Genomic DNA, 27,863 nt, shown 5'->3' on the forward strand with positions numbered 1-27,863 from the left:
TGCTACAACAGTCAAACATGGACATTTTTAAATCACAGCGACCCTTGTGAGGATTAGCGGTAGAAAATGAATGAATGAATGTCCTGTTTGAGGACCTTTGACCTGCATTCTGTCACGGGGCAACACATTTTCCTTGCTAAAATAAAATGTCATGTATTCATTTGTAACAGTGGTCATCCAGTGTTAGGTGAGCAGTGCTGGTCAATGAGCTAAAATCCCCAGGCTGTCAACTTTAATGTCCAATGCCACTCTTAAAGTCATCATGGAGGGAGGGTTTGTGGCGACTTGCTATGAAGTTACCGCTCCTCAATATGCATTTAATTTTATTTTAAAAATAAGTGAGTTTTTAGAAATTATTCTTTACTGTCAAAGTTGGCATGTCTTGATTGTCATTATATAACAATCACTCACTAGAGAGTTGTGTTTTGCCTTTGCATGTATGTAATAAATATTGTGCAATATTTAATATTCAGTACAGGCTGTGGGGATAAACTGGTGGTGTACATGTACTTTGCTGCTGGGGTGGGTTCTATCCTAGGCTTGCTGGTTCCATGTTGCATCAGGAACAACAGGCCAAGATCAAATCATGTGATTGAGGTGGGAAAAAGATTTATTATTCAGTACAGTATCAGTGTGTGTGTGTGTGTGTGTGTGTGAGACACTGAAGCAATCACACACACACATCCATACACCAGTGGAGCAATAGGACCCTGAAGCGTCGAGTAGACCAGAAGGAGGAGCTTGAATATAAAACCAAACAACCTTCCACACCCTGCAGTCTGGGGAAGTTCCTCTGCATTCCTGGCATACACACACACACACACACACACACACACATATACACACATATACACACACACAGAGAGAAAGCTATGGTGACTCTACTGCTGTCCGAGTACGTGTGTACAAAGTCAAAGTGTGTTGTTTCTACTGTCTTTTCAACCATTTACAGTAGCTTTCTGTGTTCAAACAGGAGGGGGTGTGGTGTGGGCCTGTAGGACTGGAGACCAGAACCTCACCATACAGGACCTGTCAGGTGTTGTATTCATCCTATATATCCTTCGCTCTACACGTTAGGTTCTTTTCCTGTTCGCCGTATACGATCATAATGCAGTGAAAGCACGGTGAATACAGTTGTCCTTTTTGTAGTACTGCTTTGTCATTTACGTTTAGCACAGTACTTCCTGTCATCGATGTCTGATGATGGACAGTGTGGACCCCCCCACATAAATATCCATTACATATCCATGCACAATATAATGTAAGAGCTGTATAAAAAAATAATAATGCAATAATAATATGTTTATTGTGATAGTACCTACATAGTATTAGTACAACTCTGCAGTGTTCCCAATATTGTGGCTACATAAGGTAATACTGTATAGAATTAACATGTTACGACATGTGGTCCTAATTTAGAGCTCGGTCTAAAACAGGGGTGAGCAAACTACGGCCCGGGGGCCACATGCGGCCCACCAAGCGTTTGAATACGGCCCGCCAGGTTGCAGGTCCCAGCTGTCTTCATCAGACGAGAGGCGGGGTACACCCTGGACTTGTGGCCAGCCAATCACAGGGCACATATAGACAAACAACCATTCACACTCACATTCATACCTATGGACAATTTGGAGTCGCCAATTAACCTAGCATGTTTTTGGAATGTGGGAGGAAACCGGAGTACCCGGAGAAAATCCTGAAAGAACATGCAAACTCCACACAGAGATGGCCGAGGGTGGAATTGAACCTGGGTCTCCTAGCTGTGAGGGTCTGCACGCTAACCACTCGACCGCCATGCAACCTGGACAGCGATCATTTATATAATAATCATTATTATATTACTACTACTAGTCTACTACTACTACAACTAGTAGTAGGCTAGTATTAGCCTGCGTATTGGCTTGCTTATTAGCCTGATTTTGCCCGATTATATAAAATTTGTCCGAACTTTTTTTTGTAAAAAAATAAAAATCATTAAAAAAAATAATAAATAAAAAATATCAAATTATTTATTGGGACTTAAGAACATTTTAGGGGGTCTGAAGCCCCCCCTAAAATAAGCCTAATGACGCCACTGGTGGATGCTAACAGGCAAGATCTACTTGTGTTGATTAGCTATGTCTATTTACTGTTCATGGACATGGACAAACCTAGCATGTTTTTGGAATGTGGGAGGAAACCGGAGTACCCGGAGAAAACCCACGCATGCACGGGGAGAACATGCAAACTCCACACAGAGATGGCCGAGGGTGGAATTGAACCCTGGTCTCCTAGCTGTGAGGTCTGAGTATATGATAGTATATTCAAGTTCAGTTCTGGCCCCCGAAAAATTTTGTTAACTCAACGCCGCCCACGAGTCAAAATATTTGCCCACCCCTGGTCTAAAATGTTGGGTCCCCTATTAAGCCACATGTGAAGGTTTGGTGGGATGACAACCAGTCCAAGGTGTACCCCTGAATGTTGTATTTATTTTTCCTCAAGTCATTTGGTGTCCTCACACTACGCTTCTTCTTAGTGTCATCATGAGTAAGGCGGGACATGATGACCCTGAAAAGCCACCTGGTGAAAAACCTCCCGGTCCTGCATCTACCGGGCTAGGATGGACCAAGGTCAGCTGCCCGTGTTGCGTGTCGGAGGTGGTTGAGCCCTTGGTTCTGGTGAAACTCGGAGAAAAGGTCCGTCCTGAGACCAAAAGGTGGCTCATCAGACTGATCGGAACGCCACAAAGAGACGGAGGTGAGGACTAACAAAAAAAGATGATTTGAAAGGTGTACAGTTTTTCCCGTTGTCCCCCATAGGGGCAGGATTACTGGCCCATCCAGGCGAAGATGCCAGCGGTGATATCATTGTGGTCTCCGCCCCACGGTGCACATTACTCCAAGCCACCGAGGAGCTGGGTTTGTGTAAGACTTACAGCAATGGAGAAATGGAGACCTTCTCGTACGAAGACAGAGACAACTTTAGACACTCGGGTACGACGGTGTACAACGGTTCCTTAAGAATGCTGCATTCAATGTACATACGGTAAAATATGGTGGTGTTTTTCACAGACAACATGGAGGTCTTTCTGACGCTGGCTGAGAGACAGTACATCGTGAAGTACGAGCTGGAGGGTCTTCATGCACGGAGGGATGTCAGGATTCCTGGTCTGGCGGACGACTACACGCTACAACACAGAGATAACATATGTGAGTGTCGCCGTAAAATACCATATTTGGTGATTGAGTCCACGGTTCCGTTTATCACGTGACCAACCTCGGAGTTTGCATGTTCTCCCCGTGCATGGGAGGGTTTTCTCCGGGTACTCCGGTTTCCTCCCACATTCCAAAAAACATGCTAGGTTAATTAGCGACTCCAAATTGTCTATAGGTATGAATGTGAGTGTGAATGGTTGTTTGTCTATATGTGCCCTGTGATTGGCTGGCCACCAGTCCGGGGTGTACCCCGACTCCCTGCCAAAGACAGCTGGGATAGGCTCCAGATTTTTTGATTTTTTTTTTTTTACCATGTCCATGAACAGTAAATAGACATAGCTAATAGTAGTTAGTAGTTAATAGTAGATCTTGCTTGTTAGCATCCACCAGTGGATTAGTGATTAGGCCTATTTTAGGGCGGGGGGGCTTCAGATCCCCTAAAATTAAAAAAAAAATTTAAAATTTAAAATTTATAAAAAAGTCTCCCTAAATAATTTCATATTTTTTATTGATTTTTTTTTTTACAAAAAAAATTCTGACAAATTTTATGGCTCTCGTTGTGGTTTGCTGGAGTCCCAAAGCTTTACAAATGGCTGTCATTTAAAAAGTGTATTTTTTTGTTCAGCTGTGTTGTCATTGACTGAAACATTTAAGTGTGACAAAAAAATTTTGCCATTACTCTAAAGTGGTTTGGTTATTAAATTTTTAAAAAATAGAACCCAAAATGTCCGTTTTTCTACATTACTTTTTGAGAACAATTTCATGTTTAATGGAATTAATGAAGAGGTTGTTTCCTTCTCATTTGTTCTTATGTAATATTTACAGAAGAGTACAGTATGTGTTATGTTTGGTATGGAAATATGCGCCTAAAAATAACCTAAAAATGGTCCTTAAATGCAACATTCTCATTGCTGCATGTGTTGCGTTAAATGTACAATACTCAATGTCATTGCAGGGCGGAAGATGAGTTCTGCTGGTGTGGTTGTGGACACGTTCCCTCTTCATAAACGGCAAAAACTGAAGGAGCTCAGCAAGTCTTGGTACTCTGGGAATCAGCTGTCTCAACCGCTGGGTGGGTGGACGTTCATCACACCCGCACACCGTGACTCCACTGTATTGTATTCTCAGAAGAAGATGAGTGGGCGCATCTTCCACCTATCTTCTCCTATCGCTCTGGTTAAACTCACGCTTGACCAGATAAGTTCAGCCTGCATCCATTGTAACCCCGAGGCGGGATTCCATTCCACGATTTAACTGTGAGGAGACACATTGTTCTTCTAGAAGACTCTAGTCTTGTCTGGAAATACAGAGGGTTCTCTATTTTTTTTTATTGACAGGCTGGACACAACATTAGGTACAGCTGCATAATGTGACGTCCAATACAAGAGACTGAACAGAGACAGGGTTCTAATGTTTAGTCACTCTATTTAGTTACGAGAAAGGGCAAAATATTATAATAATATTAGATTAGATATTAGAAGTGAGGGAAATTTGCATTGCACAGCAGCAAGAGTACAGAATCAGTTAAGCAGTACAAAATATAAAAAATAAACAATATAAACAACCCATATTAACAATTTTACTCAGTTATATACAAATAAGATAATATGAAATATGAGATGAACTATATGACCAGTCTATACACTATGAGATCTTGCTAGTGAGTTAATATGAGGCATTATAGAAATACTTAATATATTGCACTTAGAGCCTTTATTGACTTATTATTGATGTTATTTTCTCCTTCTGTGTTTCACCATCAGATTCTGTCAATGAATATTTTGGCAGCACAGTCGGCTTTTATTTCAGCTTCCTGGACTTCTACACCTGGTCTCTGCTTCCCCCTGCGATAATGGGCCTGTCCATCACATACTTCTCCAGTAAGCATGTGCAAACATTTGTTTTTATAGATTAGTTAGGTATGAATGTGAGTGTGAATGGTTGTTTGTTATTTGATATTTATATTAGTTTGGATGGGAAGTATCCAATTTAAAAGATTGTCAGAAAGAACACAATATTGTATTTTTATGTTACTGAATTAGGGCTGCATGGTAGGTGAGTGGTTAGCGCGCAGGCCACACAGCGAGGAGACCTGAGTTCGAGTCCACTCTCTGTGTGGAGTTTGCATGTTCTCCCCGTGCATGGGAGGTTTTTCTCCGGGTACTCCAATTTCCTCCCACATTCCAAAAACATGCTAGGTTAATTGGCGACTCCAAATTGTCCATAGGTATGAATGTGAGTGTGAATGGTTGTTTGTCTATATGTGCCCTGTGATTGGCTGGCGACCAGTCCAGGGTGTACTCCGCCTCTTGTCTGAAGACAGCTGGGATAGGCTTGTGAGGATGGGAGAAAATTAATGAATGAATGGATTTGCTGAATTAAAATCAATGAACATCATACCAACAGTAAAATATGGTGGTGGTAGTGTGATGGCCTGGGGCTGTTTTACTGCTTCAGGACCTGGAAAACTTGCTGTAATAAATGTCCATGACCTCAAGCTGAAACCAACTCGGGTTCTGCAGCAGGACAATGATCCAAAACACACCAGCAAGTCCACCTCTGAATGGCTGAAGGAAAACAAAATGAATTTCCATAATGTGAATGTGAATCTGAATGGTTGTTATCATGTGTTCTTCCCAGGTGAGGTTCAAAAGGAGGTGGTGGAGTCAGTGTCTGGCTCAAAGGTGGAGAACCTCGAAGAAGACACAGGACTCCCCGTCAGTGGTCACATGATCCAAGCTGTGTTCAGCATGCTGTGGTCCACCTTGGTCATGGAGCTGTGGAAGCGTCGCAGCCACACCCTCTCCTACCGCTGGGGGACCCTTCACCTTGCTGAGCGCTTTGCAGAACCCCGGCCTGGTTTCCACGGTCATCTTGGAGTGAACCCCGTCACCGGTCGTGTGGAGCCACTGTTTCCTGAATGGCAGAGGGACCTCCGAATGGCACTGGTGTCAGTCCCTGTGGTGGGAATGTTTCTGGGTATGAGTCTACTTGGTTGAAGGATGCTTTTAATCATTGTGTGGATGCCAGGGGCGTCACTAGGTTCTGAGGATCTAGGTTTCATTTGAACATGCATCAGATTACAATTGAATGCATCACATAATCAGTTCACAGTTCCACATGTCCAAAAGGAGTAGGAAGAAGCAAAGCTTATTAAATCCTACCCCTCCATCTGGTACTTTTACTTTTAAATTTTAAATTTTAAATTTTAAATTTTAAATTTTAAATTTTAAATTTTAAATTTTAAATTTTAAATTTTTTATTTATTTTTGTCACATACCGAAGTACACTTATTAAATCCTACCCCTCCATCTGGTACTTTTACAATCAGTAACTGTTACATTTGTTCACTTCCTGCTTTCCTAATATAGTTTACGTTTTTTTTATTTAAATAATGTACCTCGTAACGAAATACGAGGTGATGGTGAGGTGATGACCATATTTATTGTTGTTTTTTTTATTGTTTGAGGGTCTTACTCAACCCATTCCATAGTTTGATTCCACATACTGAAATGCTATGGCTTTTTAACTTAGTCCTAGCATATAAGTGTTTCAAATGTAGTTCTTCCCTGAGATCATATTTCTCCTCTCTTGTAAAGAAGTATTGGATGACATTTTTAGCTAATTGGTTATTTTTAGCCTTATGCATTATTTTAGCTGTTTGAAGATGAACTATATCAGCAAGTTTAAGCTATGTCTATTTACTGTGCCGAGTAATGAGTTTGCAATCAAATATACTATACATTGCTGATGTCTGCAACTCCATTCTTACGTCCTCCTGCAGGACTGGTGGTGCTGGGTATGCTGTGTTTCTATTGGGGGGAGGACCAGGTGATGCGGCTCCATGAGAACTGGGACTCGGTGGTGTCGCAGACGTTGGTGTACGCGCCCTCTGTGCTTCATATTGTCTACACAAACGTGCTGGCTACTCTTTACAAAACGGTGGCTCAGTCTCTGACTGAATTTGGTGGGTGAGAGAACACTCGATGGAGGATGGAGGTTCGGACAATCACGGTATATCGTCTTGTGTCCTTTCAGAGAACCACAGAGAGGAGTCAGCCTTCCAGAACCACCTAACAGCTAAAGTCTTGGTGGTGAGTTTCCCCCCATGACTAATTATTTTCTCATCCAACTTGCTCATGACTTATTTATTTTGTGTTTCTCCACAGTTCACATTCTTTAACTACTTTGCGGTACTCTTCCATATTGCGTTTGTCAAGCAAGACGTGCCTTTGCTTCGTAAGGTAACAACATGACGACACCCTGATCACGTCTCTCATGGGAATATATTACAAAATATGTGGCTTTCATGGCTCGCATAAGCAAGAAGGCATCATCCGATATAGTACAGTACTACCTCGTTCATCGTGATTGATTAGTTCCAGACATTTCCACAAAGTAGGATTACTTATTTAGGAATGGAATATTTTCTTGTTTGTTTATGATAAATAAGGTTTTTATCATTGTTAGAGGGGTTGCACGGTGAACAAGTGGTTGGCGCGCAGACCTCACAGCTGGAAGACCAGGGTTCAATTCCACCAAATTCTGTGTGGAGTTTGCATGTTCTCCCCGTGCATGCGTGGGTTTTCTCCGGGTACTCCGGTTTCCTCCCACATTCCAAAAACATGCTAGGTTAATTGCCGACTCCAAATTGTCCATAGGTATGAATGTGAGTGTGAATGGTTGTTTGTCTATATGTGCCCTGTGATTGGATGGCGACCAGTCCGGGATGTACCCTGACTTTGGCCTGAAGACAGCTGGGATAGGCTCCAGCACCCCCAGTGAAGATAAGCTGTAGAAAATGAATGAATGAATGAGCCTTCAAGGTCATAAAGCAGCAAAACATCCCCAGACCATCACACTACCACCACCATATTTTACTGTTGATATAATGTTCTTTTTCTGACGTACACCCTGGACCAGTCCAGGGTGTACTCTCGCTCTGCCTCTCGCTTGAAGACAGCTGGGATAGGCTCCAGCACCCCCGCGACCCTCGTGAGGATAAGTGGTAGAAAATGAAAGAATATTACAACTTCCAATAGCCAATTTTTTCTTGAATATTTCAATGTTCATGTTTCATGGCGGTTGAGTGGTTAGCGTGCAGGCCACACAGCGAGGAGACTCAAGTTCGATTCCACCATCTCTGTGTGGAGTTTGCATGTTCTCCCCGTGCATGCGTGGGTTTTCTCCAGGTACTCCGGTTTCCTCCAACATTCCAAAAACATGCTAGGTTAATTGGCGACTCCAAATTGTCCATAGGTATGAATGTGAGTGTGAATGGTTGTTTGTCTATATGTGCCCTGTGATTGGCTGGTGACCAGTCCAGGGTGTACCCCGCCTCTCGCTTGAACACAGCTGGGATAGGCTCCAGCACCCCCGCGACCCTCATGAGGAAAAGCGGTAGAAAATGTACGAACCAACGAACATTATTAGAGCCTTCTAGACATATAATAACACCCCTACATTCACATTTGATCTCATATTACCCAATATAGTAGACAAAATAAAAGTAAATTAATCATTTCAGAGGTGGGTGAGGGGTTAGCGTGCAGACCACACAGTTAGGAGACGCAGGTTTGATTCCCTTGCTCGGCGATCAAGTCTAATCCTAGTGTTTCTAACCGAACAATAACATTATTTGCACAACAATAACATAATTTGTCGGTGTTGTAATCACGTTTTCACTTGAGTTTCGAATGTCTCACCACTGAAACGTAACCCCGCTGCATCAATTAATGCCAATCAATAATGCACACAACCCTGGTAGGACATTGGATATGCTGACGCAAGCAGCCATCTTCTTATTGATCTTCAAAGATAAAGCCTTCCTAATCAATCTTGTTCTATCAGAGCTCGGCAAGACCAATCTGATTTCTTATCTGGTTTATTTGTGTCTGAATGTAGCGCCTGGCTTCGTTGCTGATCGTGACCCAGCTGGTGAACCAGGTAACAGAGGTGGTAGTTCCCTTCCTGGTGGACCGCTTTGTTAGCGCCCCCCACAGGGAGGAGAGTGAGGATGACCCGCAGGAGGATAAATTTAGGAATCAAATCAGCCTGCCAGTATTCCCTGTGAGTTCCCAATTGAAATCGAATGTAATATAATAATATAATAAAATATAATAATTTGTTGCTTTTGTCGCAGGGTCTATTTGCAGAATACATCGAGCTGCTGGTTCAGTTTGGGTACTTGAGTCTTTTCTCATGTGTTTACCCTCTGACCGCCATGCTGCTGCTCATCAACAACGTCACCGAGATCCGCACTGACGCCTACAAGATCTGCAAACTCTTCCGCAAGCCTTTTTCCGCCCCCGTGGCCAACATGGGAGTATGGCAGGTCAGCAGAAAGCACGGCACGCATCATCATGCACACGTGTGTGTCATGTGTCATGTGTCATGTGTCACACCTCACCGATTGTCGTCGTTTCGTCTTTGTCCAGATCGCTTTTGAGATCCTGAGTTTTATTTCTGTGGTGTCGAACTGCTGGCTGCTGACGCTCTCGCCACAATTCCAAAGGATGCATCAGGAGGGCGAGATGAGCAGCACCAACATCCTGCTGTTGGCCGTGCTGGCTGAGGTACCAAGGAATCTCGTTCGTTGGAGACGTCAAGCGTCTTGTATCTTGTACTCATGGTCTCTTCAACTGTTTGGCAGCACGTTCTCATCGTCGTCAAACTGATTATGGCCGCCGTCATCCCCGATGAGCCAGAATGGATCCGAAAAAAGAGAGCCCACATCGAGTTCACGTCCATGCAGGCGCTAAAACAGCAGGTCAGATTTAGATTTGGTATTTGGAGAGTGATGGTTAATATACACCACTATTTATTTTTTTTAATTTATTTTCAAAGTACTTTAACTTTGTACATTGTCTTCTTGTAATATTTTGACTTTATCCTCATAATATTTTAACTTTTTGCCCAAACTAATTTTCCAAAAATTACACCTTTATATTGTTTTGTTTGTTTCTCATAATATGACAGCATTCCAAATTAAATTTTGTCTTTTGAGTATTAGAGGTTTATTCTTCAAAAATTGCAAAATTTACTAGTTAAAATGGGATTTTTTTCTTAATATTTTGATTATATTTTAGTAAAATTACAGCCATTTTTTCACTTATTTTCGCAATTTTTTATTTTATTTTTTTTGTATGAACTCTCTTCCTATACATTGTCTTCTCATTAATTATTAGGACTTTATTCCTATAATATTTTGACTCGATTTTTGTAATATTCAAACTTTTTCTGCAACCAAAAATTGCAAATTTTCTACTAACATTTTTCCCTCTTAACTTTGTGTTATAGTACTGCAGATTTTTCCATTTTTGCTGTTGCAGTGTTGTGTTTTTTTAATAAGCGGGAGAAAATGAATGAATGAATGAATGAATATTTCCTTGTTAATTTTTTTGAATGTGGTGCTAGCCAATAAAATTGATTTAAGAAAACTGGATTATACTTTGCCAGAAAATATCTAAAAAAAAAGATAATTGGCACAGATGAAACCAAGGTCAACTATCACAACGATGGGAACAGAAAAATGAAAAATAAATAATAGGGTTGTGGAATGATTAAAAATGACTACATATAAGCTGCTGGGTTTTGAAGAAAAACTTAATGGCTTATACCCCGGAAATTTTGGTAAACTGGGTAATGGAAGTACCCGTAAAAATTTATATCTTTGACACTAAAACATGGATTATGCTGCTACATTGAGGTACTACACTCCAAAGCTGATTTCGGGTCAACATTTGCAAGACATTTAGCAAGACAGTCATTGTGTTGGATTCTGACGTTTTCTCATCAACATCTTCTGACGTTCCCATCCAGGGCCTACCTGCTGATGAGTCCTGATCGTGGTTGAAAATGCGAGGCTGTGGATCCACACCATCCATCCATAAAGAACAATAATTGAGCTCCCAATAGCATGATGCTGTGCCTTTATGCTCCTCATGTAGGCTTTTAAAGACGCCATTTTCAACTGTTAGCAGTCAACCATACTAACCTATACATAAGTATGTTGTGTCATTAAATTGTGTATTTATTTCACGACTTCAACTGAAAACGTGAAACATTTACATATTATACAGCTTCACTACACATACAGCCATATATTTCATCATTTTGATGATTATAGCTAAGAAAAAGCCCAAATTTAGCATCGAATGACATGAGAAAAAAAAAAACGCTAAAAGTTATATACAAATATACACGACAGCGGAATGTAAAATAAAAGCTAAAATAATGTAACAGCAGCCTCCATTTGTGGCTTTTGCAATATTTTGTGGGAACTAAATGCGTATACTGTATGCTATACAGTTGCTGCCTTAAGGACATAAAAACACCATGAGATGGTTATGATTTGGGATGCACTTACCTAGCAAAGAAAAGACGTTTGCTAGTTTTTAACGTGTATTCTAGACCAGTGATTTTCAACCACTGTGCCGCGAGGAATTATCAAATATTATTTTTTAAAATTAACATTAATAATTTTCTCCAAATATTATGTCATATATGTCGAGTGTCCGTGGTGTGCAATGTAATATTCGTCCGTGTGGCAACACGTACCTTAATGCTTCGTTCCTTAGTTCATTAGTGATGCACGTGAGGTGGTTAGTGGTGTGCCGCAAGATTTTTTCCAATGTAAAAAAACGTGCCGTAATTCAAAAAAAGGTTGAAAAACACTGTTCGATACCATACACATTATATTAAGCCTCTTGTGAATGCTTGACTCTGCAGTGTTACCACTCATCTACCGTCATGTACATCCTTACTGTTCACCCAAAGTGCTGGCAGACTATCATGCATACCTACAGTACAGTCTATGTGTATTTATAATAGAGGCCACCAGGAGGCACTGTTTACAAGTGTTAAGTGTTCCGCATTTAACGTTTAAATGAAGATGTAAAGAGCAGTTTTACTGGGTGTATCACAATAAAGTCACAAGCTACTGATAACAATTGGTGTTTTTTTTTCAAACTAAAGACATAATCTTTTGAAAAACGACACACAACGCATCCTTTACATTGATTTTTAATAAATAAATACAGAAAAATAAGTTAATGGCCCCAGGGCGACAAGGTCCTATCATTACAAAGCAGTAGACACAACACACCAGGGAGAGGCAGGCTGCAACTAAACGGAAATTATAAGCCTTCTTTAAATCTGATTATATGCTTACATTGCTGCTTAGGTATGAGCAATAATCAGATTTCCACCCTTTCTCTAATATGATCCCGGATCGGATACCAATTTTGGGCATGAAACTACAGTACTAAAGTAAGCTGTTCTGGAGTACTTATACTGTACAAAGTGTATGTACAAGACATGAATGGATGTGAGAATACAGAAAAGACAATCTATACATAAAAACAGAAAACAAAAATCCACCTGGAGTGACTCCTCAGCCGATATATTATGTAACTAAGAATTCCGCTACCAGCCACAGAGGTACTGTACTGTGTGCGATCAAGGTGACATCAAGAGGACAACAACAGTGCCCTGCAAAGACACATGGTGGAGGTATACGGTGATACATGACAGTAACAGCATGCACAAAGTCACATGGTTCCCGTAACGGTAAGTGACGCGTCTGCACATGTAAACCAAATGTAGCATCCCATTTAAGATAAAGCAACTGTTAGAGCAGATGGTCACTGGATGGAACGTGAAGAGGACGGAGAATGATACAATCATCTCAGTCTGAGGCATATTATAGTATAGCAATATAGGATATTGAACATATTGTAACAGTCTCTTAGCTTATTTTTAAGAGCTTTGTAACTAGAGAAGCGGCTTGTGCAAAAGAAAGAAGAAGAAGAAGAAATAAGTGCTTTTTGGAGTTTTACATCACATAGACAGTGATGCCTTCGTCGTTGTAGGCACCGTTACACCCGCAAACGTTAATAACTGCCCACAAATGTAATACAAATCTGCAGCTTTGAATGTAATAATCCCGCAAATGTAATAAATTTCCCACAAATGTAATAAAATTTGCCTACTGCAAACGTAATACTGAATTTCCTACAAATGTAATAACTATTACTATTATTTTTCTACATTGTTTGAACTATCTTCCTATACATTGTCTTCTTGTAATTATTAGGACTTATTATTATTATTTATAACTTATATTATATTATATATTAATATTATTATATTATAACTTTATTTTATATTACTGCAGATTTTTTTAATTTTTGTTGTTGCTGTGTTTTTTTTAATAAGCGGTAGAAAATGAATGAGTGAATGTTTCCTTGTTAAATTTTTTAAATTATGTTTTGAATAATTGTTACTATTATTATATGTGGGAAAGTGAAAATCTGTAAATGTAATTACTTCCCACAAAATAATGATCTTTGTCATTGTTGTTGTTGTTTGTTCTTTCTTCTTTTAATGAAGGCGAAGGTGTAGATGTCATTTAGAGGATTTTAACAAGATAATTCCTTTTTTAAAATTTTTTTGTGGAAAAAATATTATTCAAAGAGCATCATTTGAATACATTAAAGGAATCTTTAATTATTAAATTATAATTTATTTAAAATTAAAAAAGATAACATAATTGTGATAATTGCAATTGTTTTAATAAAATTATTATTATTTTGGTTATTTCTTCCCCATATACACACAAAATCACACATACAATAATATACTGTAACTAATACGCACATGTACAAACAAAATGTAATAATTTCCTGGAAATGTAATATGAGACAAAAGAGTATCATTTGAACACATGAAAGGAATCTTTAATTATTAAATTATAATTTATATAAAATCAAAAAAGATAACATAATTGTGATAATTTAAATTGTTTTAATACAATTATTATTAAATTTATTATTATTATTATATTTTATTATTATTATATTATTATCTTTTGGTTATTTCTTCCCCATATACACACAAAATCACACATACAATAATATACTGTAACTAAAATGCACATGTACGCCCACAAACAAAATGTAATAATTTAACAAGATAATTATTTTGTTTTTTTTTGTGTAAAAAATATTATTCAAAGAGTATCATTTGAATACATTAAAGGAATCTTAATTATTAAATTATAATTTATTTTTAATTAAAAACGATAACATAATTGTGATAGTTGCAATTGTTTTAATGATTTTTTTACTATTATTATTATTTTATTATATTTTATTATATTATTACATATTATTATCTTTTGGTTATTTTTTCCCCATATACACACAAAATCACACATACAATCATATACTGTAACTAAAACGCACATGTACGCCCACAAACAAAATGTAATAATTTAATTTTATTTTATTAATTCAGTATTACGTTTGCAGTGAGCAAATTTTAATATGTATTGTGGGAAATGTATTACATTTGCGGGATTATTACACTCAAAGCTGCAGATTAGTATTACGTTTGTGGGCAGTTATTAACGTTTACGGCTGTAACAGGCGGCACCTCAATGGGACAATGTTCCCTTCTTCAGTGCAGGTACAGTGTAACGTTGTGGTTTTGCTACAGTCTTTCAGTCCTTGTTGTGGTTTGTTCCCTCACAAAGCAGCAAAGTGGGTGGTGGTGATGGACGACACAAACTGTAGCTTAACGTGGGTGTCTGCTGCACAAGCGTGTGTCCCGTAACGCTTGGTGTTTGCGTGCTGAAAGGCCTCCGTGTCTCTAGCAGCCGTGTTCAGTCAGCAGGGAGCTCACACAGCCCGTGTGTGTGTGTGTGTGTGTGTGTGTGTGTGTGTGTGTGTTATTTAGAGCACATGGCAACAGTTGTACTGAGCCAGAGGGAGGATCTTAGCTTTGTTGTTGGTCGGTATGTTGAAGGCCAGCGCTTTCTCACACAGTGGCAGCTGGAAGAGTCGCTCACGGAGTTTGATGCTGTGGCGTTTCCCTGCAGGCTCCATCCTAGTAGCCGCCTCGTCCCAGCACCCTGGTGCATTGTGGGACTGAGATCTGTCTGTTACCGAGTCCTCTCTCGGATTCGTGTCCGTCCTTTGGTTCTTCTTCCCTCCCCGGGTTGTTTTTTGTTGTTTAAGCGGTTTGTTGAAGTTGTTGTTTGGTTCCGTTTCCCCTGAGCTGGTGGACTCGGTCCACCCCTGACAGCACGGCACCCTTAAACCGGGTTCAGGGGGTATCTCAGGAGCCTGACTCACTAGGTTGTCTATGTGACCAACTGGCTGGTCTGATATCACACACCCGGTGTGTGTGTGTTCTATCTCCATCTCCGTTCCATCGTTCTCCATTATCTCCAACATCTCTGCAGGATCTCCTTGTTGTTCTTCCATTTCGGCATCTCTGCCCTTTTCGTCGTCTGCTCTCTGTGGCTCCGTCACTGACAAAGACAACAAACCTTCACATTCTTTGGCTAAAATGCTCTCCTCTTCTTCTTCTTCTTCTTCTTCCTCCTCTTCGCAGATCTGCAGGAGAGCAGGGAGATTCTTAGTGACGCGAGGTTCCTCAGCAGGAGGCGGGCACAAAGAGTAGCTGAGGTTGGGTTGCCGTGGTGCAGGTAAAGACTGAGGTTTGGCCGCGAGCAGGTCACCACACTCAACCACTCTTGAGCGTGGGGAGCTGAGCGAGAGGGCCCCCGATAGCCAATGAGGAGGAGCTTCCGGGCTGAGCAGAACATTATCCATCCCTTGTAACCATTGATGAGACTCAATCTCATGCAAGGATGCTCGGTGTGATGGATCCTTCTGAAGCATCCTGGAGATGAGACTGACAAAGGAGAGAGAAGATGATGTAAGCAGATACATTTAGCTCGTATTCCATGTAAATCAATACGATGGATGCTAACCAAGTATTTGTAAGAATATCCTCAAGGTTGTTCTGTTCTGCTCATGATCATGTGATCATGTGACAGCACATTGTGCTGGATCAGATGTTTCGGTGTATTTGTGGTCAAACAAGCAGACATAAGGGTGTTTATACCGACTGAATGGACAAAATGGAAAGAACACACATTTGCAGTTTGTTTCCCAGAAGCACTAATCACCTTAAAATCTGTTTTGTTATTGTTATTGTAGGGTAATTGTTTAGAAATCACCTGCATGTGTTTAGACGTGCCAGTAATATTTCAGTATTGAACAAAACAAAATTTACTTATTGTGTGGAAATATAAGGTGATAACTATAAAAGCAATCTTCGCTGCAAAAAAGGCCAGTAAGGATAATTCATAATGCCGCCTACAGAGAACATACTAACTCCTTATTTCTAAAATCACAAATACTTCAACTTTCTGATATAGTTCATCTTCAAACAGCTAAAATAATGCATAAGGCTAAAAATAACCAATTAGCTAAAAATGTCATCCAATACTTCTCTACAAGAGAGGAGAAATATGATCTCAGGGAAGAACTACATTTGAAACACTTATATGCTAGGACTACGTTAAAAAGCCATAGCATTTAAGTATGTGGAATCAAACTATGGAATGGATTGAGTAAGACCCTCAAAACAATTAAAAAAACAACAATATGGCACATTATTAAAAAAAAACAAAAAAAACATTAAGAAAGCAGGAAGTGAACAAATGTAACAGTTACTGATTGTAAAAGTACCAGATGAAGGGGTAGGATTCAATAAGTGTACTTCGGTACGTGACAAAAAAAATTAAAAATTAAAAATTAAAAATTAAAAATTAAAAATTAAAAATTAAAAATTAAAAATATATTAGGAAAATTGCTACATCACAGGTGAATATGGCCTATTATTAGTCAAACAATATGCACATTTCAGAACTGTTGATGTAGTACTCTACATCGGTCACTAGGTGTCAGACTTGATGACCAGAACATTATTTTATTGTGAATTTTACTGAAATATCTCAGAGTAATCACAATTATAAAAACTACATAATAATCTACTGTTGCAACTCTGATGTCACTTCCTGTCTGCCGTTATTCTTCTCCCCTTCTAGCACCAGGACATATTTACTGCGACACACACAAGGATGTATGCTAAAGGTGTCTAGAGGGCTCTAATAATGTTAAAAACGTATTTAGAAGGCTGTAAACAGGGTTTGAACTTTAGCTAAAATGTAGCTAACAACAAAGATATAATTATATAATGATTTACCGGTTACTATTTACTATGTACACAATAAATGTGTTTGATTGCACACCTCAAGAAATTAAAAATAACATCCTTGATCATACAGAGAAAAAAATTAGCAGTCCTGTGTTGACTTTCAAAGCCATGATGTGAGTTGGCCACTTGGTGGCAGTGTTTACACACCTTCCCTCTGCAACCAAATGGCTGTTCATTTTTTTTTCCACCAATAAGGAAGGTGATATTTTATGGAGTACTTCGGTACAAGGTACGAGTACTTCGGTACGAGGTACATTATTTAAAAAAAACAAAAAAAAAACTTGTATTATGGAAAGCAGGAAGTGAACAAATGTAACAGTTACTGATTGTAAAAGTCCCAGATGGAGGGGTAGGATTTAATAAGCTTTGCTTCTTCCTACTCCTTTTGGACATGTGGAACTGTGAACTGATTATGGGATGCATTCAATTGTAATCTGATGCATGTTCAAATGTAATAAAACCATTACCATTACCATTATCATGAATGAATATTTCATTGTCTGTTTACTTTCACTTTGGAAGTGACGCAATGTTTGTGTCTTTTACTAAAGTTAAAAATACCACAATGAGGTAAAAAAGGTAAATGACACTGTCATAAAAGAATTAAAAGGGTATTGTTGGCTATTCTAGGCACATGACTGCTTCGCATTTAATGAAGCGTGTCTATGTGCGGTAGGCTGAAAAAGCCTCTCATCTAGAGCACTAAAATTACTTTTACGGTCAGTAGCTATTTAACACAAAAATTGATATTAAAATCTCATCTCGTGTTCCTTAATCCGATCTCATGCATCGTCTCATCTTGTGAGTATTCTATACAGTCTTCTATAAATACAAGGTTAGGGTCAGACACAAGGTTGCATTGGAAAAACTGGTTTGGACCATCACACTAGCATGAAGCATTTGTGCTTACTCTCTACAGTCGCTTGAGATGTGGTCAGGGATGGAGTAGCGACAATCCAGAATCATCACCAGAGTCTCACTGTCGTTGGTTTCTTGGAAGGGAGGAACTCCGCATACTAACATATACAAGATCACTCCAAGAGACCAGATATCTGCAAAGCAAAAAAAAAAAAAACACATTAAAATATTTAAATATTCCCTGGAATGTGAGTAACATGAATATTAAAGTGTGGGATTGGATGGTGCAGCTTTTTGGTACTCTTGACCTCTAACACACATGCACACAGGCTTCCTGATGCTGACGGCGTATTTCCTCTTACGGTCTGCTTCCCTTTCCTTCCCTTCCAAGTCTTACACACTCATGCACAGGCAGACAAGAACACAAGGGCTGATTTACAGAAACACACCCTTGCAGAGGAGCCTGTCTTGGTGTTATTGCTGGTGCTATTTTGAGAAGGCCTTTTGCTCTGTTTTCTGTCCTTCCCTCTGTAAATAAAATATGGCATATGCATGCATAACATTGTGAATATATCCAGGTCATCCAACTGTGTTGTTCAACAAAGTGGTCAAGTATGTATCTCCATTCCTGTGCAAAGGTTCAGCACATTTTTCACAAATTTATAAACTTTGTGATGCAGATGAGTTGCAAATTCAAGCAATATGATGAAATACAACCAACAAATGCGATAATACTGTTCTCTACATGTGCAAACATCAGTACTTACTTCCTTGTTTTCTTCCAATCACATGTCAGTCCTGCACCCAGTCATGCCTTATGTGCCTTTACAGATGAGATTTTCTAATAGTCACTATATTCTTTGCATTACACTGTAGTTTATGATTGTATGATCAAGATCAGTAGTTCCACTTTCCAAAACGAGAAAAATGCATCAAGTGAATCTAATGTTAGTTATAATGCTCTGTGCGTAGGGCCCAAGATCCATAGGGGGCCCCATTTTGCACAAGGGGGCGCATTCCTGTAAGTGCGCAAAGGGTACGCATTGCTGCCGTGGGGCGTGGAACACCAAGTTAGCCCGAGACAGGTGAAAGGGGAAAAAAAATATAAGACTTATAGTTGAAAGCTACACACCGCATGCCAGAATTCAGTCGCAGGTGGTGTAAGGGTACAGCTGCCGCCTTGGACACTAGTTTGACTAGTTTACATTATCATTTTATCATTTTGTATGTTCATATCACCTCGTACTTCGTTACGGGACAAAAATAAAATAAAAAAAACTTAAACTATATTAGGAAAGCAGGAAGTGAACAAATGTAACAGTTACTGATTGTAAAAGTACCAGATGGAGGGGTAGGATTTAATAAGCTTTGCTTCTTCCTACTCCTTTTGGACATGTGGAACTGTGAACTGATTATGTGATGCATTCAATTGTAATCTGATGCATGTTCAAATGAAATTAAACCATTAACATTACCATTACCATTTTATACCGCCTGCAAAATTAATCACTTCTCTCAACACCTACATTTAATATTTTAATATTTGTATTATATTATTTATATTATGTTATTTATATTTTATTATTATATTTTATTATTATTAAATATTTATTTATTATATATTTTAATATATTTTAATATTTAACATTTTATATTTTATCAATTAATAGGTATTGATGACACAAAATGAACACTGCATATAAAAGCTTTGTGCCAATGTAGAGACAACCAACAGTTCCAAATAACAGCCCATTTTGCCTAAAACAAGTTAAAGACAAACAATTCTTCAGATTTTTATGTATTTTTATGTACGTACTACTTTGTATTTCATTGAAAACACTATGCCTCACTCAGCGCCACACCCAAACGCACTGTAGTCCTGTGTGTGTGTGTGTGTGTTAAACATCCACAGAGCATGACATTACAGTCCACACAACCATGCTCAGTCCTGGCCACACAATGTACACAGTCACGACTGTCTCTGTTTAGAGAACACTTACGTAAAAAGGGTGGGGAAGCCACAAAGGGATGTACATTTTTCAGCTCACTGGGGAATGTCACACATACTGTACATACTGTAACAGCCATTAGTGGTGGGAAAAAAACTGCTAGGATACTACTAATACTACTAATAGTTCATAGTTCCATAGTAGAAAAAAAGCCAACTAAGGGTGTAAGAATTAATAATCGCATTGCATTTCATCATGTTTATATTGTCTGAAGAACAAAATATAATTCACAGTGCGTGTAAAAATGCATCTGTCATTGTGGAGGTCATCCTAAGAGCCGTGTAAAAAACTACAAAAGAGGCAAATTCATGCTAATTTGTTAGATTTGGGGACGTTTGCGTGTCATTTGTGTTGGCGCTGACCTTGCTGATGTAAACAGCGGAGCAGCCCGCAGCTTAATCCAAACACAGGCAAGATATTTCTTATCTGCCGTGTTGTAAAAACACTCATTGCCCACATGTGGTTAGATCCCACCCTCGGGCGGAGAAACTTGTTATGTCAGCAAAATTGACACAATGAATCTAAAGCTAACAGGTTGTTCCACAAAATAAACTAAATAGAGTAAAGAAGGCATGGAAAGTTTATGGACGTTACTGGAACAAATGCACAAAAATAAATATTAGAATGTTGTAATCTTGTGTTAAATGATGCCAACGTTTCAAATAATGAAGTTTGCGTATTGGGAAGTGAGCCCTGAAAGTGCTTGTCTGTGTAGCATTATAGAGTGTGCATACAGGGAGCGGTGTTGCTAATAACCATTTCCCACCAGTTTTTTCGAGTTCCACTGGTACTCCCGCAAAAAACGTGTAATGACCGGTGCTGTAGAAAACCGCTAAACATTAAAATGCTAAAGCTAGTTACCATTGAGAGACATTTTACATAATATCCTGTGTGTACACGGACATCTATAGCTTTAAATGGTCATATGATTATTTGATGAAAAATTTAGCATTTCCCAATCTAATGAAAAAAAATACAACTAAAAATAAAAATAAAAATTCAACAATTTTTTTTTAATTTCCTGATTTAAAAAAGGAAGTGTTCAAGACAGAAAACACACCACACAAACTCAACTACAGCATGTCCATTTCTAGACAACACTGTGTAAAGTACACACACTGTAATTGCCAAATGTTATGTAACTCAAAACTATGTTTATCTTTGCCAATGACAAAAAGTTCAGTGGACGAGCCTACATCTGTTTTTCATCATCCGTGCATCTTATAAACTGATTATACTGTAAAAGGTCAACAGGACTGGCTCATTTGGAGACAACTTGGACCGATCAGTGAGGACTGACACTTTGCCAAATACATTTTATACACATTCACACCGATGGGCGATTTAGTGTCTTAACGCAACCTAACACACATGTTTTGAAACTATGGGAGGAACCCATCAAGGCACATGAAGAACAATGCAAATGATGCAGACTAAATCCACCTTGACACTTGAACGGATTATGTCCCTGCAGCCATATGCCATTTTGAATGCCAACGAGTAAACTGTGTCGTAAGCATAATCTTTGTGTGACTAGTAAGACTACCATTATAAGAGTCTTGAACCAGTCATGATGTGCTATACATATCACTATATTGACACTTACTATGGTACCCATTATGTCATTGGATGGTCATATCACCTCGTACTTTGGTAGGTAAAAAAATAAAAATAAAAATAAAAATAAAAATAAAAATAAAAATAAAAATAAAAATAAAAATAAAAATAAAAATAAAAATAAAAATAAAAATAAAAATAAAAATAAAAATAAAAATAAAAATAAAAATAAAAATAAAAATAAAAATAAATAAAAAAAATATATTAGGAAAGCAGGAAGTGAACAAATGAAACAGTTACTGATTGTAAAAGTACCAGATGGAGGGGTAGGATTTAATAAGCTTTGCTTCTTCCTACTCCTTTTGGAACTGTGAACTGATTATGTGATGCATTCAATTGTAATCTGATGCATGTTCAAATGAAATAAAACCATGACCATTACCATAATCAACACAAGTAGATCTTACCTGTTAGCATCCACCAGTGGAGTCATTAGGCTGAAGCCCCCCTAAAATGTTCTTAAGTCCCCCTAAATAATTTGATATTTTTTATAGATTTTTTTTTTAAACAAAAAAAAATCTCAAATTTTATATAATAGGGCAAAAGCATGCTAATAAGCAAGCCAATAAGCAGGCTAATACTACCCTACTACTACTACTACTAGTAGTAGTAGTAATAATCAGAAGAAGAATAATGATGATAGTAACAATAATAGGCTAATTAATAATATAATAATGATTATTATATAATTGATCGCTGTCCAGGCTGCATGGCGGTCGAGTGGTTAGCGCGCAGACCTCATAGCTAGGAGACCGTGGTTCAGTTATGGTAATGGAAATAAAACCATTCCCATTCCCATTACCATAAGCATTAAAAAACATTGCTTTTACATTTAATAAAGGTTCAATGATGGTGACAGTTTGACTCTAGAACTGATTCAATTTACATTTATCAGAATAAATTGTACGTGGACCAGCATCCCATGTGGGACTGTGTTTGCCCTCGGAGGTTCCAATATAGCTGCAAATGGAAAACAGTAAACACCACCCTCCTCTACTAAAATAAAAATAAAAATAAAAATAAAAATAAAAATAAAAATAAAAATAAAAATAAAAATAAAAATAAAAATAAAAATAAAAATAAAAATAAAAATAAAAATAAAAATAAAAATAAAAATAAAAATAAAAATAAAAATAAAAATACTAACCTCCACTACTAACACTACTCTACTAACCTTCAACGTAAAGTCCAAACAGAAAGACTTGCATCAACACAGATTTGACCCACATTCCTGTGCATCCTACACATTCGTTCTTGACTCGGTATCATACCAGAGTACATTCACGTAAACCCTCCAAAATGCAATGTTTGTGATACATGACAAACCCCCGTGTCCGCCATAAGACACGCGCTTAACACTCGCTTACTGCAGTGTTTGGCTCCACTGCGGAACGTGCCCAGTTGGCTGGCTTGCTAGACTGACCCAGATACACACGCTAATCCTTTGCGGACACAAATACACACATTCATAAACAACATAGGCGTTACACACAAGCGAATGAATGTGCAAATAGTATGAGGACTCATGAGCAGCCACACACAGAGTCGTCAGGTCAAGGGGACAAAATACAGACTTGTAGACAGAGAGGTTATTTGGCATTGAACGAAATTGTCCACTCAATCTCTTGCCCCTTGAACATTCATTCATACATTCATTCATTTTCTGCCGCTTATCCTCACGAGGGTTGCGGGGGTGCTGGAGCCTATCCCAGCTGTCTTCGGGTGAGAGGCGGGGTACACCCTGGATCGGTCGCCAGCCAATCACAGGGCACATATAGACAAACAACCATTCACACTCACATTAATAACTATGGAGTCGCTAATTAACCTAGCATGTTTTTGGAATGTGGGAGGAAACTGGAGAACCGGGAGAAAACCCACGTATGCACGGGGAGAACATGCAAACTCCACACAGAGATGGCCGAAAGTGGAATTGAACTCGTGTCACTCGACCGCCGTGCAGCCACTCACGGTGCAACAAAGTATGTCCATAGCAAGTTAACGTATCATATAAATAAACAACTCAGCGCCAAACATAACATAGCATAAGGCCCGCAAGGCATGCTGGGTGGTGCAGCTGCAACAACTATACAAACCCATTAATCCATTTTCTATGCCGCTTATCCTCACTAAGGTCGCAAGTATGCTGGAGCCTATCCCAGTTGTCTTTGGTCAAGAGGCAGGGGTACACCCTGGACTGGTCACCAGCCAATCACAGGGCACATATAGACAAACAACTATTCACACTCACATTCATACCTATGGACAATTTGGAGTCGCCAATTAACCTAGCATGTTTTTGGAATGTGGGAGGAAACCGGAGTACCCGGAGAAAACCTCCAAACAGAGATGGCCGAGGGTGGAATTGAACTCGGGTCACTCGACCGCCGTGCAGCCACTCACGGTGAAAAGTGAAAAAAAGTGAAAACACATGTCCATAACAAGTTAACGCATCATATAAATAAACAACTCAGTGCCAAACATAACATAGCATAAGGCCCGCAAAGCATGCTAGGTGGTGCAGCTGCAACAACTATACAAACCCATTAATCCCTTTTCTATGCCACTTATCCTCAATAAGGTCGCAAGTATGCTGGAGCCTATCCCAGTTGTCTTCGGGCGAGAGGCGGGTTACACCCTGGACTGGTGGCCAGCCAATCACAGGGCACATATAGACAAACAACCATTCACACTCACATTCATACCTATGGACAATTTGGAGTCGCTAATTAACCTAGCATGTTTTTGGAATGTGGGAGGAAACCGGAGTACCCGGAAAATGCAGCATGCAGTCTCCAAGAGCTTTCCGTAAAGTTTTATATATATCCACATGAATAAGGTGACTTTTAAAAGATCCTTACCCACAGCCGGTGCGTCATACTGTTCTCCCAATAGAATCTCAGGTGCGGAATATGCCAGGGATCCACAGCTGGTGGCCAACATCGTCCCAGGTTGGAATAAGTTACTGAAACCAAAGTCTGTCAGTTTCACTGCCCCCTGCTGGGGAAAAAAGACCACATTCTCCGGTTTAAGGTCTCGGTGCACCACGTGGAGTTCGTGGCAATATGCCACAGCGCGCAAAATCTGGGCAAAGTGACGTTTGGCAGTGGCTTCAGCAACGCCTCTCTCGTGGCGAAGAATGTAATCGTACAGGTCGCCCCCCTCGGCCAGCTCCATGACCAGATATAGGGTGGTGGGTGTGTCGATGACCTCGTATAGGCGAACCACGTTGGGATGCTGAACCCGCCTCATACATCTAAAATGACACAAATAACAGTGTTGGGTTAGGATGCAAAATATTGAAAATATTATTTTCTTCGTGTTTTGGGAATTATAAGCACGCTTTACCTGACTTCCTGTAAGAGGTGGCTGGTCGCCATGACGTCAAGTTTGGTCTTGTCAATCATCTTAATAGCAACCAGCTGCCCCGTGTTGACATGGCAAGCCAGTTTGACCACCGCATAGTGACCCCTGCCCAAGGTCCGACCCACGTGGTACAGCCCGCTAAGATTCAAGCGGCCGGATTTAAAGTTTTCATCTTGAGCCGAGATGTGTTCTCCGCAGTCCATGATGACATCAAAGAAGTTATAAAATTATGGAAACTGCAGGAGTATGGATGAGGAACGTTTTGGTGAAGAAGGAAGAGAGGTTGCCGGGTAAAAATCCTTCTTACTGCAAGTGGGTTACCTAGCAAGACAAAGGAAAAAAACAACAATGAAAACCATGTTGTCAAACTGGTTTAAAACAATAAACATGTACACACCATGCAATATCGGCACGGCAGTCTAGGGGTTAGCGCGCAGACCTCACAGCTAGGAGACCAGGGTTCAATTCCACCCTCGGCCATCTATGTGTGGAGTTTGCATTTTCTCCCCCGTGCATGCGTGGGTTTTCTCCGGGTACCCCGGTTTCCTCCCACATGAGGGTCGCTGGGGGTGCTGGAGCCTATCCCAGCTGTCTTCGGGCGAGAGGCGGGGTACACCCTGGACTGGTCGTCAGCCAATCACAGGGCACATATAGACAAACAACCATTCACACTCACAATTTGGAGTCGCCAATTAACCTAGCATGTTTTTGGAATGTGGGAGGAAACCGGAGTACCCGGAAAATAGATGGCCGAGGGTGGAATTGAACCTTGGTCTCCTAGCTTTGAGGTCTGCGCACTAGCCACTCGACCACCGTGCAGCCCCCCGGCAGAAGTGCATTTGTAGTTAAATTCAAAATTATCAGGAGTTTTGCCACCAGCTGTTTATAATTATCTGCCTTGTAGTTTCCAAGAAATTAAATCATTAATTCATTAATTTTCTACCGCTTATCCTCACGAGGGTTGCGGGCGGTGCTGGAGCCTATCCCAGCTGTCTTCGGACAAGAGGCAAGGTACACCCTGGACTGGTGGCCAGCCAATCACAGGGCACATATAGACAAACAACCATTCACACTCACATTCATACCTATGGACAATTTGGAGTCGCTAATTAACCTAGCATGTTTTTGGAACATGCAAACTCCACACAGAGATGGCCGAGGGTGGAATTGAACCCTGGTCTCCTAGCTGTGAGGTCTGCGTGCTAAATATTGAGTTTTACTAAAAAAAATGTACAAAGTTGACATAAATGAGTTAGAATTGTTATAAAGACGAGAGATTTTCCATTGGCTAATGCTGGGTGAGGATGCTGGACTCTTTCTCAAATTACACTCACCCTGCACAAATGGCAAGACTGATCAATAGTGTAACAGGAAACCTTAATGTATGTCTGAGGGGTTCGCATGTTGCGTTCAATGTGACAATCACGTAGATGATGTCATCACGTGATCTTCCCAAGGGTAACAAGTCCGTCTGACATCATCATCATCTATCTTCATCCCCATCCATAATACATAGCAGCCCATCGCTGTTTACATATTGAAAAGCCGCCATCTCTATCCAGAGGGGGGGCCTTGTCGTGTTATAATATACGCAGTACTGTTAGTTCCGTGTGTGGTCTAAAACGCTGTGCTGCGTCGCCATGAGGGTGCCAAGTGTCGTGTCACGGCCAGCTGTTCTGTAGTCGGTCGACCCACAACTGCAGTCCCGAGTTGGCACATCCGCCATCCTTATAAGGCTTCCTTCTACCTACCTCTATCTAAGACTAGCAAACGGTAGAATAGTGTAAAACCACGTCGCTAACTTACCGTTGTCTCCAACATCCCGCGACGTTTAAGACCGCGAACTTAACACAACAATGTCGACGCTTCCTCTGCTTTCCTCGCTCAGCTCCATGTTGCCTTCGCGTGCACGTTTTCCATCCTCGCTTGGACCGGAGCGGGAATGATCGAGGGAGCGCGCGCGCGTGAACAGCTCCTTGTGACGTCAATACATTCCAGCTCAGACCAGGCCGGCCGGCTGAATGGAAGCTCGAGTGATTATATAACAAAGTGTTCCTGTGTTTTCTCTACAAATAGCTTGAGCTGAGATACATTCCAAGATGTTGGGAGACCGCAGGATGATTTAAGAGCTTAAGCAGGAAAACTGTGTGTTTCCATTTATAACCCTAACTTGTTCTTGGAACCTGGAAACCTAGTTAAGAATCCTAACGTCTCATAATGCCTCCTTTTATGAGTCTTTTTTTAACCTTCTATTTTCTAACTATCTACCACATTGCAAACTACTGTAGTTCAAATAAATTGTAATTTACTGTGTTTTTCCCTGTTTGAACGTAAAGTAATGTACGTTTGCATTAAAATAGCATGACTTTAGCGCCATCTTGTGGTTGAGTAATGAGTAACAGTGTGCATATTGCGATTGTGTGTACAGTGTATGGATTTTACGCCATGCCTCGGATGCTAAAAAGTGGTTTATTGACAAATAAATAGTACACTTTTATACAATAATACACTTTCTTTGATAAACCATGATTTATGTCATTTTATTTATGATAAAATTAAACATCACTTCTCTGTATCATGTTTGAACGTAAAGTCCTGTATGTTTGCATTAAAATAGCAAAGCTTTGGCGCCATCTTGTGGTTGAGTAATGAGTAACAGTGTGCATTTTGTGATTGTATGTACAGTGTATGGATTTTGGCATGCCTCGGATGCTAAAAAGTGGTTTAATGACAAATAAATAGTACACTT

The 27,863-nt window shown here is 39.8% G+C and overlaps 2 protein-coding genes across 2 annotated transcripts; one reads left to right on the forward strand and one right to left on the reverse strand.

Annotated features, from left to right (window-relative positions):
* The first annotated feature begins 797 nt into the window (after window positions 1–797).
* Window positions 798–12,131, forward strand: ano10b (anoctamin 10b). The gene is made up of 16 exons (XM_058075698.2): window positions 798–895; window positions 974–1,036; window positions 2,513–2,733; window positions 2,796–2,969; window positions 3,048–3,185; window positions 4,147–4,263; window positions 4,955–5,071; window positions 5,832–6,170; window positions 6,976–7,158; window positions 7,230–7,285; window positions 7,361–7,435; window positions 9,096–9,260; window positions 9,334–9,525; window positions 9,629–9,766; window positions 9,844–9,960; window positions 11,013–12,131. Exons 3-16 carry the CDS (start codon window positions 2,520–2,522, stop codon window positions 11,034–11,036), a joined length of 2,049 nt encoding a protein of 682 aa, XP_057931681.2. The 5' UTR covers window positions 798–895; window positions 974–1,036; window positions 2,513–2,519; the 3' UTR covers window positions 11,037–12,131.
* A 2,232-nt stretch (window positions 12,132–14,363) lies between these two features.
* Window positions 14,364–27,082, reverse strand: snrkb (SNF related kinase b). Its single transcript, XM_058075700.2, has 5 exons — window positions 26,921–27,082; window positions 25,097–25,435; window positions 24,610–25,004; window positions 18,175–18,316; window positions 14,364–15,893 (listed from the first exon to the last, which is right to left on the reverse strand). Exons 2-5 carry the CDS (start codon window positions 25,315–25,317, stop codon window positions 14,927–14,929), a joined length of 1,725 nt encoding a protein of 574 aa, XP_057931683.2. The 5' UTR covers window positions 25,318–25,435; window positions 26,921–27,082; the 3' UTR covers window positions 14,364–14,926.
* Between the last annotated feature and the right edge of the window lie 781 nt (window positions 27,083–27,863).

This window comes from Doryrhamphus excisus, linkage group LG1 (genome assembly GCF_037039965.1).
Source record: "Doryrhamphus excisus strain RoL-2023G ecotype Guam linkage group LG1, RoL_Dexc_Guam_v1.1, whole genome shotgun sequence".
Classification (NCBI taxonomy): domain Eukaryota; kingdom Metazoa; phylum Chordata; class Actinopteri; order Syngnathiformes; family Syngnathidae; genus Doryrhamphus; species Doryrhamphus excisus.

Bases quoted from the DNA above. Each gene is read 5' to 3' on its own strand.
- snrkb (XM_058075700.2), bottom strand. From the start codon at position 25,317: ATGGACTGCGGAGAACACATCTCGGCTCAAGATGAAAACTTTAAATCC. The intron at 25,005-25,096 runs GTAAAGCGTGCT...GTGTCATTTTAG, and splicing joins CACCTCTTACAGGAAGTCAG to ATGTATGAGGCGGGTTCAGC. The intron at 15,894-18,174 runs GTAAGCACAAAT...CTCCTTTGTCAG, and splicing joins ATCTCAAGCGACTGTAGAGA to TCTCATCTCCAGGATGCTTC.
- ano10b (XM_058075698.2), top strand. From the start codon at position 2,520: ATGAGTAAGGCGGGACATGATGACCCTGAAAAGCCACCTGGTGAAAAA. The intron at 7,286-7,360 runs GTGAGTTTCCCC...GTTTCTCCACAG, and splicing joins TAACAGCTAAAGTCTTGGTG to TTCACATTCTTTAACTACTT. The intron at 7,436-9,095 runs GTAACAACATGA...GTCTGAATGTAG, and splicing joins ACGTGCCTTTGCTTCGTAAG to CGCCTGGCTTCGTTGCTGAT.